The sequence below is a fragment of the Oncorhynchus mykiss genome, chromosome 2 (genome assembly GCF_057628025.1).
Source record: "Oncorhynchus mykiss isolate SJ-2025 chromosome 2, ASM5762802v1, whole genome shotgun sequence".
In the NCBI taxonomy this organism is placed as follows: Eukaryota; Metazoa; Chordata; class Actinopteri; order Salmoniformes; family Salmonidae; genus Oncorhynchus; species Oncorhynchus mykiss.
The window spans coordinates 22237501-22249250 of record NC_143023.1 but is presented as its reverse complement, the minus strand read 5'-3'; the positions used below and the strand labels follow the sequence as shown (position 1 = coordinate 22249250).

Genomic DNA, 11750 nt, shown 5'->3' with positions numbered 1-11750 from the left:
ACTCATTCAAAAACTTCCAATCACCAATGGCTTTTAATTGTCAAGAAGACCAGAAAATGTATTTACAATGCATGGTTTTATCATGGGCAAAAGAAAACCTATAAACGTTTCACTTCACATTGTTTTTGCAGAATCTAAAAAACAAAATATATATTTTTAAGAATTACATATCTTCACTCCAGTTAATGAAAATGCAGAAGTCCAGTTTAAATACAACCATGGGAATAGTTGTCCTCACAAGGTGCTTGATTTAGTAATGCCCCAGATTACCAGCCTTACCATTGGGGCTGGAGAACAAGTACAATTTGTTGATTCACAAAGTGAATAACATAAATTATGCAAATAAGACAATGCTGTGCCACTGACCCATATTTCCCCATTCACACTTGAGTGCAACATGTATTGACAGCTGTGTTCTAAAAATGCACCCTCATTTAAAGACTGGCCACTTTTAATACTACCTGTGTAGTAAGTATAATTTGGCTGTTACTAGTCCAAAACAATCCATGTCACACAAGTATTGTTTGGTAAAAGATTTCAAAAGTATTCAGGTTGTGATGATGTATTACCCATAGGCTGCCACAGAGACCCAAGAATATGATGTCGTTTGACATTCATTCATGTCTATGACTGGTGTGTGATTGTCATGCATGTACATATCCTCTGGGGGGAGCTGTCACATCAGAATTAGAATAACAGTGAGTAATGTCTCCATGTACTTTATGCAGGTTGACGTTTATTGTCGTGAGTCTTGCCCTGGAGGCAGAACTGAGCGGTTTTCCCCTAGATGGGGCAGCTGCAAAGTCGAAATTGCTATATTGTAAAAATTCATGAAAACAAAAATTTGGTTAGGCATGTTTAGCAGTGTGGTTAGGTTTGAAATCAGATTTTATGACTGTGGCTGTCCCAGATAGTGACCACTCTGCAGAGCTGCCTCCAGTACATGAGTCGTCCCAATAAATATCAGCCTGCGTACTTTATTAGGCTATGCCACTTGTCTCTTGATCTTTATGAGAACAGCTTAACTATGTAAACTGACTGCTTCCCCATACAATCATCCTTAAGACAACAATATATGTCAGGCCTTAACAGTCTAGATTAGTTCTTTATGCGAAAGAGTCTACTTTGGTAACTCCACAGTACCTTAGGGAGTGTTTGAGTGTTGAGTCATGGCAACTGACTAGCAGTTTATCCGTCTGACTGAGGCCGTGTGAAGAGAAATTGTTTTATTTCCTAATCTAACAAAATGGAGAGGATTAGAACAGTTAGAGAACAGAGATGTGTATTTTATAAGAGACCAGCAGCTCTCTCTAGTAATAAGGCAGTTGTCTCATACACTGGTGCCTCTGAGGATGTCACCGCTTTATACTTCCTGTTAGGAAAAATGTGTGGAATAACCATTGTGTTTTACTTGTGGAAAAATGTATAATTGAAAGACGCTTTGAGGAAGGCTGTCAATACTGAGTGGCATTCAAAGAAATGTCCCTCACATTTAAAAACGCTGTTTAAACCTCTTGTTCCATAGGAACCAGTCATTATGTTTAGGAGCCTCCAATGTAACTTGTAATACTAATAGCAGGAGTTAGGGGACATACTTTACAGAGCCATCAGTGGGTGAACCCATAGAGCCCCTCCCTCTGAGATGACACAAACTACAGAACCAGAGGCCGTGTTACTGGAGTTCTTGAGATTGTTAACGCAATACTTTGTACATTAAACACATCTGATAAAAATACACCAGTCATCTATATCAGACCCCGCTGTAGTAAAATGAAGTCCTTTTTCTTTTTTGTCTTTACAAGTACGAGTCTTTGTGTAGGGTCCATTCAGCCGCTGGGTCAGAAGACGATGCCAGCCTTGGTCCTGGCAGTAGTCCAAGTGGTGCCGCAGGTCAAATGTTAAATGCAGCTTTGGGGGGGAAGAGGATTCCCATCCCAGTCTGATGGAAATTACAGAAGGCTGGTAGCATCCATCTTTAGTCTTTGGGAAAGGCCTGCAGCGAGTGTGGTTCACCCAACCACACAGCCACGAGTCACCTGTAGAGAGAGAGAGAATAATTAGAATCTACAGTGCAGATTATTCTCAAGCATGTTCATATCAAGTTTTGTTGTGAAAGTTAAAGGTGCTAGACTTTTGTCTTTTTTTTTGCATTGTAATGTCAGAAAATGTCCATAATATTTCTGTCACTAATAGTGAAATGATAGTGTTTCACACTATTACTTACCCACCAGTGTTGTGATTGGCAGGGATATTCGCCTATTAATTTCTACTGCCGGAGCAGCATCTGTTGTCACACTGTGAAAGCTGTTCTGACTTTGTGGATGTGTTATCGAGTTGACACTTCAGTTTATGTGAGAAAACAAGCACTGAATAGTGTAGAGAGTCATTGTACCATCTAAACGCTGTGAAATATATTTTCAATAATAAAAAAAACAACATTTTTATAGCTGTTTAAAGCTGGTGGACCAAAACCGAAAGTAACAGCTGTAAAAACAATTCTTTTTTTGTTATTGAAAATATATTTCTCAGCGATTTCACAGCAATTTAGTACAATGATTCCTTACACTATTAAGTGCTTGTTTTCTCACATAAACGGAAGATGCAACCAGGAAATGACAGAGCGATTTCCACTAGATAACAGCCAGTCACAAAGTCAGAACAGCTTTGACAACAGATGCCGCTCTGGCTGGATAAATCAATAGGTGAATATCACAGCCAATCACAACACTGGCGGATAAATAATACTGTGAAACTATCATTCCACAATTAGCGCCAGATACGGTATATTATGGACATTTTCAGAAATTACATTGGGAAAAAATCTATTTAAAAAAACCTATGTGTTGCACCTTTTAAGGCCTACTGTAAAAACTGCTTAGGCTGTGAAATGGTCTAATCTCAGGGTTGTGTTTGAATTGTGGTTGTCTTACCTATACCTGATATACAGTAACGGTTGTGGTTGTGTTAGCTGTAGCTGATAGGAGTTCTGTATTTGTATTTATTAAGGATCCCCATTACATCGCAAAAAATAAAACACTACATCATACAACACATTATTACACCACTACTCTACCACTACATACAGTATCTACAATACAAAATGGATAATACCACAATACAACAACATTACAATGTATGTGTGTCTGTGTGTGCATCTCTTTACAGTCCAGGTTGTTCCATAAGGTGTAGTTTTATCTGTTTTTCAAATCAGATTTTTACTGCTTACATGAGTTACTTGATGTGGAATAGAGTTCCATGTAGTCATGGCTTTATCGGTGTCTGTTCTGGACATGGGGACTGTGAAGAGACCACTAGTGGTATGTCTTGTGGGGTATGCATGGGTGTCTGAGCTGTGTGCTAGTCGTTTGAACAGACTGCTTGGCACTTTCATCATGTCAATACCTCGCACAAAGACTAGTACTAGTGATGCAGTCAATGTCTCCTCTACTTTGAGCCAGGAGAGATTGACATGCATGCTATTGATGTTAGCTCTCTGTGTACATTTAAGGACCAGCCATGCTGCTCTGTTCTGGGGAAACTAATTTGCCAAATGTCCCTCTTTGTAGCACTTTACCATATGACTGTGCAGTAGTCCAGCTGCAACAAAACTAGGGCCTGTAGGACTTGTTATGTTGGTAGCGATGTCAAGAAAGCAGAGCAGAGTGTTATTACGCACAGACCTCTCCCCATTTTAGCTATCGTTGCATCAATATGTTTTTACCATAATCCAGTTTATAATCCAGGACAGTTTATAATCCAGGATTACACAAAGCAGTTTAGTCTCCTCAATTTGCTCAATTTCCACATTATTCATTACAATATTAAGTTGAAGTTTAGGGTTTAGTGAATGGTTAGTCCCATATACAATGCTTTAAGTTTTTGAAATATTTACTAGCTTATTACTTGTCACCCATTCTAAAAACTGACAGCAAGTCTTTGTTATGTGTTGCAGTGATTTCACTTGTTGTGGTAGCTGATTTGTATGATGTTGAGTCATCAGCATACATAGACACATAGGCTTTACTCAGTGCCAGTGGCAGGTCATTAGTAAAGATTGAAAAAAGTAAGGGGCCTAGACAGCTGCCCTGGGGAATGCCTGACTCTACCTGGATTATGTAGGAGAGGCTTCCATTAAAGAACACCCTCTGTGTTCTGTTAGACAAGTAATAATAAATCCACAATATAGCAGAGGATGTAAAGCCATAACACATACATTTCAGCCACAGATTATGATTGATAATGTCAAAAGCTGCACTGAAGTCAAACAAAACAGCTCCCACAGTTTTCTTATTATCAGCCAATCGTCAGTCATTTGCTGTACATGCTGAATGCTCTTCCCCATAAGCGTGATGAAAGTCAGTTGTTAATATGTTTACTGTGAAATAGCATATATCTAGTCAAACATAATTTTTTCCAAAAGTTTACTAAGGGTTGGTAGCAGGTTGACTGGTTGGCTGTTTGAACCAGTAAAGGGAGCTTTGCTATTCTTGGGTATCATAATTACTTTTGCTTCCCTCCTGGCCTGAGGGCACACGCTTTCCTGTAGGCTTAGATTGAAGAGATGGCAAATAGGAGTGGCAATATTGTCCGCCATCATTCTCAGTAATTTTCCATCCAAGTTGTCAGTCCCAGGTGGTTTGTCATTGTTGATAGACAACAATACTTTTTTCCCCTCATCCACACTCACTTTACATAATTCAAAATTAAATTGTTTGTCCTTCATAATTTAGTCAGTTATGCGTGAATGTGTAGGTGCAGAGTTTGTTGTTGGCATGTCATGCCTACAATTGCTAATCTTGCCATGAAAAATCCATTAAAGTAGTTGGCAATATCAGTGGGTTTTGTGATGAATTGATTCAATGAAGGATGGAGCTGAGTTCAGCTTTTTGTCCAAAATGTCATTTATGGTGCTCCAAAGCCTTTTTACCATCATCCTTTATATCATTTAGCTTTGTTTCATAGTACATTTTTTTGTGTTTTTGTTTCGTTAAGTAGAATTTTTTATTTTATTTAACCTTAATTTAATTAGGCAAGTCAGTTAAGAACAAATGACGGCCTGGCCAAAGGCCTCCTGCTGGGACGTAGGCTGGGATTAAAAATAAAAATATAGGACAAAACACACATCACGACAAGAGAGACAACACAACACCACATAAAGAGAGACCGAAGACAACAACACATCATGGCAGAAACACTGGACAACAACACATGACAACAACACTCAATTTACAGTAAGTTTGCCAACCGGCTGTGCAGCCAAACTTATTTGCCATTCCTTTTGCCTCATCCCTCTCAACCGGGGATTTAACAGTTTATACATTCATTTTCCTAATGGGTGCATGCTTATTAGTACAGTGCCTTGCAAAAGTATTCATATTTTGTTGCATTACAACCTGTAATTTAAATCGATTTTTATTTGAATTTCATGTAATGGGCATACACAAAATAGTCCAAATTGGTGAAGTGAAATTAAAAAATGTACTTTTTTCAAAACGTTCTAAAAAATAAAAAACGGAAAAGTGGTGCGTGCATATGTATTCACCCATTGCTATGAAGCCCATAAATATGATCTGGTGCAACCAATTACCTTCAGAAGTCACATAATTAGTTAAATAAAGTCCACATATGTGCAATTTAAGTGTCACATGATCTGCCATATGATCTCAGTATATCTACACTTGTTCTGAAAGGGGCACCACCAAGCAAGCGGCGCCATGAAGCCCAGGGAGCTCTCCAAACAGGTCAGGGACAAAGTTGTGACATACAGATCAGGGTTGGGTTATAAAAAATATCAGAAACTTTGAACATCCCACAGAGCACCATTAAATCCATTATTAAAAAATGGAAAGAATATGGCACCACAACAAACCTGCCAAGAGAGGGCCGCCCGCCAAAACTCCCAGACCAGGCAAGGAGGGCATTAATCAGAGAGGCAACAACGATACCAAAGATAACCCTGAAGGAGTTGCAAAGCTCCACAGCAGAACCAACACTTATCATCACCCCGAGAACCACATCCCCACAGGGAAGCATGCTGGTGGCAACATCATGCAGTGGGGATGTTTTTCATCGGCAGGGAGTGGGAAACTGGTAAGATTTGAAGGAATGATGGATGGTGCTAAATACAGGGAAATTCTTGAGGGAAACCTGTTTCAGTCTTCCAGAGATTTGAGACTGGGATGGAGGGGGGGGGGGGGGGGGGGGGTTGAATAGTAATGCCTGCTCAAGTTTTCTGTTGTTTTTATCTTATTTCGGTAAAAAATATTTTGCATCTTCAAAGTTGTAGGCATGTTGTGTAAATCAAATGATACAAACCCCCCAAGAATACATTTTAATTCCAGGTTGTAAGGCAACTTGGCAATAGGAAAAATGCCAAGGGGGGTGAAAACATTCGCAAGCCACTGTAAGTGGAATAAGCAATTTCAGAAATTCATCAAGTGCAACATCAGGTTGCTCCTCATTGCACACGACAAACCAGCAAATATTATTTACATCTTCATCATAGGAGTCACTACAAAACCTTGGTATCACTATATCTCTTATGCACTATATTAGGCCCAGCCTTTGGAATTTTGGTTTTCCTACATGTAGCTTCTGTATTATGATCACTATATCTGATGGATGTGTAGATTTCTGCAGCATTAGTAAAGATGTGATTAATACATGTGGATAATATCATTCCTATGCTGTTTGTAAATACAGTGTTAGGTTGATTGATAACCTGAACCAGCTTGCATGCACTTGTTATAGTTTGAGGCTTTTTCTTGAGTGGACAGCTTGGTGAAAGCCTGTCAATATTTAGGTCACCTAGAAAATATACCTCTCTGTTGATATCATATACATTATCAAGCATTTCACACATATTGTCCAGATACTGACTGTTAGCACTTGGTTGGATTGTGGTTGGGTTAACTGTACCTGATATACAGTATGTGATGTGGTTGTGTTAGCTATACCTGACCTCAGGGTTGGGGTTGTGTTAGCTATACCTGATCTCAGGGTTGGGGTTGTGTTAGCTACACCTGATCTCAGGGTTGGGGTTGTGTTAACTACACCTGATCTCAGGTTTGGGTTTGTGTTAGCTATACCTGATATCAGGGTTGGGGTTGTGTTAGCTATACCTGATCTCAGGGTTGGGGTTGTGTTAGCTATACCTGATCTCAGGGTTGGGGTTGTGTTAGCTATACCTGATCTCAGGGTTGGGGTTGTGTTAGCTATACCTGATCTCAGAGTTGGGGTTGTGCTAGCTGTACCTGATCTCATGGTTGGGGTTGTGTTAGCTATACCTGATCTTGGGGTTGTGTTAGCTATACCTGATCTCAGGGTTGGGGTTGTGTTAGCTATACCTGATCTTGGGCTTGTGTTAGCTATACCTGATCTCAGGGTTGGGGTTGTGTTAGCTATACCTGATCTTGGGCTTGTGTTAGCTATACCTGATCTCAGGGTTGGGGTTGTGTTAGCTATACCTGATCTCAGGGTTGGGGTTGTGTTAGCTGTACCTGATCTCAGGGTTGTGTTAGCTGTACCTGATCTCAGTGTTGGGGTTGTGTTAGCTATACCTGATCTCAGGGTTGGGGTTGTGTTAGCTGTACCTGATCTCAGGGTTGGGGTTGTGTTAGCTATACCTGATCTCAGGGTTGGGGTTGTGTTAGCTATACCTGATCTCAGGGTTGGGGTTGTGTTAGCTGTACCTGATCTCAGGGTTGGGGTTCTGTTAGCTATACTTGATCTTGGGGTTGTGTTAGCTGTACCTGATCTCAGGGTTGTGTTAGCTATACCTGATCTCAGGGTTGGGGTTGTGTTAGCTGTACCTGATCTCAGGGTTGGGGTTGTGTTAGCTATACCTGATCTCAGGGTTGGGGTTGTGTTAGCTATACCTGATCTCAGGGTTGGGGTTGTGTTAGCTGTACCTGATCTCAGGGTTGGGGTTCTGTTAGCTATACCTGATCTCAGGGTTGGGGTTCTGTTAGCTATACTTGATCTTGGGGTTGTGTTAGCTGTACTTGATCTCAGGGTTGTGTTAGCTATACCTGATCTCAGGGTTGGGGTTGTGTTAGCTGTACCTGATCTCAGGGTTGGGGTTCTGTTAGCTATACTTGATCTTGGGGTTGTGTTAGCTGTACCTGATCTCAGGGTTGTGTTAGCTATACCTGATCTCAGGGTTGGGGTTGTGTTAGCTGTACCTGATCTCAGGGTTGGGGTTGTGTTAGCTGTAACTGATCTCAGGGATGGGGTTGTGTTAGCTATACCTGATCTCAGGGTTGGGGTTGTGTTAGATATACCTGATTTCAGGGTTGGGGTTGTGTTAGCTATACTTGATCTCAGGGTTGGGGTTGTGTTAACTATACCTGATCTCAGCGTTGGGGTTGTGTTGGCTGTACCTGATTTCAGGGTTGCGGTAGCGCAGGGCCTGTGCCAGCAGCTCAGAGGTCTGTTGGAAGCAGTGGCCCAGCTCATCTAACTTCTGCTCCATGGAGATGATGCGCTGCTCCAGCTCCCGGTAAGAGTTGTTCCAGTTGGCACTCAAGTCGCACATAATCATCTGCATCTGTTCACCATCAATCAACCAACCAAACAAACAACCAAACATGATCATCTGCATCTGTTCACCATCAACCAAACAAACAAACAAACAAACAAACAAACAACCAAACATGATCATCTGTTCACCATCAATCAACCAAACAACCAAACATGATCATCTGTTCACCATAAATCAACCAACCAACCAAATAAACAACTAAACATGATCATCTGCATATGTTCACCATCAATCAAACAACCAAACAAACAAACAAACAACCAAACATGATCGTCTGTTCACCATCAGTCAACCAAACAAACAATCATACAGACAATTAATCCATTTATCCAATGCTTGTTGTTTTGTGCTTCTTATAGTTTTTTGTCATAACAACACAAGCATGCCTAACAAAATCCAGACATGGAATTCAGATAAACCCAGACTTAACCCCGGATGAGCTGAGGGTGACAGTGGCAACTATCTTGGGGGAAACAACTCCCTAGGGTAGTTATAACATTGAGGGGAACCACATACGTCACATGTACATATCTCCCTCCTAAAAACTGTCTCCTGTGACCGTTTCTTTCTCATAAATTGGCTCCTGTGTTTGATATACATATGAGCTGGACTTGCACAAATATATCAATCAATTTCATTAATAAAAATGCTCACAACCCATTAACTACAGCCACTTTCTTTAGTTGTGCATTCTTTGCCAGGTATACTGCCCATTAGCTAAAAAGCTCTGAGTCTAGGATTACATCACAGAGTGACTTGAACCTTCTGCTAAACCTCATGGTCGTTTTATAGAGTTTTATGTGTCTTTTACAGACATTTTATGTGTCTCAACACCTATTAATAAATTACACAGCAACTTTAATATACTGGATAATGGTCTGTGTAAGAGTGTGGTTATTACCTGGATCTGGGTTATCCTGCGCGTGGTGTGTGTGTTTGTGTGTGTGTCAAACATGTCGACACAGTTCTGCCGTGAGTTGTTCTAACCTACTGTATGGTGTGGTTGGTTTACCTTGGGCAGGTCGACCATCTCACTGGCGTAATCTCTCAGCTTCCTTTGTTTAAGGCGCAGGTGCCGGAATCTGTCCAAAACAGACAAAGGACATAGCAACATCTTAGTATGATAACAGTGTGATAGAGACCTTAAATAAATGCCTGGGCCTGAAGTAAAAAACAGTCTTCACTGCCACCAGTACACATTACAGTATGTATATAAATCTGACTGGGTAGTGTGTGCACTGTAGAGGGTCCCCTTCACTGAACAAACACAACACCCCTTACACTAACAATTACACAATCCCTTGGCTTTGAGAATAGCTGAGGTACATAATAAACAGTTGCTTCAGGCTTAAAGCGGCAATCAGCAATAGAAACAATAACATAGCATCCTCCCTGCCCCTGTTTCTGTAAAAAGCTAAGGGATGGAGCTGGAGAAATGAAACCACTCACATTCATAGACAGAGCTATGGGTGCAAGAACTGACCATCCATGCTATCAAAATTATAGTTTTAACTATGTTTTGAGGCTATATAGTGTTTGTTTACATTTACATTGTTTAAAAACATTGGATTAGAACAAGCTTATATTTTGGGTTCTGACCAGGGTTGGTTGTCACACTTTGTACTCTTGTGTGTATTTCTCAGCACTAGTATATCTTACAAGATTATTTTTTAATGTTCAGAGAAAGACCAAGGTCTTCGGTTGAAATGGGGACCCTTTTTATCCTCATATTTATTCTAACATGGAGTTCTAAGCCATCAAACACACTCTGTCCACTTGTGACAACCAGCCCCATGTTTGCGGGGTTGGATACAATGTTTGCTAGAAGTTTATTCATTTTCTAACAGGAAATTAAGCAGTATAGCATACAGTCTTACAAATAGCCTTTCCTTGATTGAACGATATTCCTGTCAAAATTCAGAATTTTATGTTGTGAGAATAACATATGACATTCTGAGTAAATGTGTATGTAAGTTTAGTTCATTAGGATCCCCATTAGCTACTGCACATGCAGCAGCTACTCTTCCTGAGGTCCACATAAAACTGACAAATGCATGACAAAGTACAGAACAGTTGCCCTCAGGACCACCTCAATTTGTTCGTGCATGGACTCTACAAGGTATCAAAAGCGTTCCACAGGGATTCTGGCCCATGTTGACTCCAGTACTTCCCACACTTGTGTCAAGTTGGCTGGATGTCCTTTGTGTGGTGGACCATTCTTGATACCCAAGGGAAACTGTTGAGCGTGAAAAACCCAGCAGCGCTGCAGTTCTTGACACAAACTGATGTGTCTGGCACCTACTACCATACCCTGTTCAAAGGCACTTAAACCTTTTATCTTGCCCATTCACCTTCTGAATGGCACACATACATGTCTTAGTTGTATCAAGGTTAAAAATCCTTCTTTAACCTGTCTCCTCCCCTTCATCTATACTGATTGAAGTGGATTTAACAGACATCAATAAGGGATCATAGCTTTCAACTGGATTCACCTGGTCAGTCTATGCCATGGAAAGAGCAGGTGTTCTTAATGTTTGTATACGCAGTGTATATTCATATTCTTATATACAGTACAGTTAAATCAGATCTTTAGAAAGAGGAGAGGCGCTGTGACACAGTACTGTATGTTTATTATTAATGGTGGCAGAGCATTCCATGATGACATGGCGCTATACATAACTAAGCAACGCATAAAATCTGTTTTTTGGTTTGGGTACCGTGAAGAAAACCCATAATGGCGTGTCTGGTGGGGAATGTGTCTTTTTTAAGTGTATGCAAAGAGATTATACAAGTGGTTAGGCATATTGTAACATACACCTTTCTTAAAAAGACTTAAAGAGAAGTAGTCAATTTCTCCTCAACCCTGAACCATGAGACTACCATGCATGTTGTTGATGTTAGTTCTGTGTGTGCAGTTAAGGGCAAGGCCCACTGCTTTGTTTTGAGCCAGCTGCAGCTTTGCTAAGTCTTTCTTTGCTGAACCTGACCATATCACCAGACAGTAATTAAGACTGGACAAGATCAGAGCCTGAACAACTAGTACAGTTGCTCTTTGTGTCAAAAACGCAGAACATCTTTTTATAACAACTTTGTCAATATGACTTGACCTTGATACCAAACCATCCAATGTTACTCCTAGGATGTTAGCTTCTTCAACTTGTTCAATGGTCACATCCTTTACGCACAAATCCATTTAATGTTTAGGTCT

The 11750-nt window shown here is 40.5% G+C and overlaps 1 protein-coding gene across 2 annotated transcripts in view; it reads right to left on the bottom strand.

Annotated features, from left to right (window-relative positions):
* Positions 1-14: 14 nt before the first annotated feature.
* kcnn4 (potassium intermediate/small conductance calcium-activated channel, subfamily N, member 4) overlaps positions 15-11750 on the bottom strand; it is a 44400-nt gene continuing 32664 nt past the window's right edge. For both annotated transcript variants that reach the window (XM_036942767.2, XM_036942781.2), the window contains 3 exons: positions 9555-9624; positions 8382-8548; positions 15-2036 (listed from right to left, as the gene is read on the bottom strand). In XM_036942767.2, coding sequence (XP_036798662.2) covers positions 2033-2036; positions 8382-8548; positions 9555-9624 — 241 coding nt within the window. In that variant the 3' untranslated portion in view covers positions 15-2032. The remainder of the gene's footprint in view (positions 2037-8381; positions 8549-9554; positions 9625-11750) is intronic.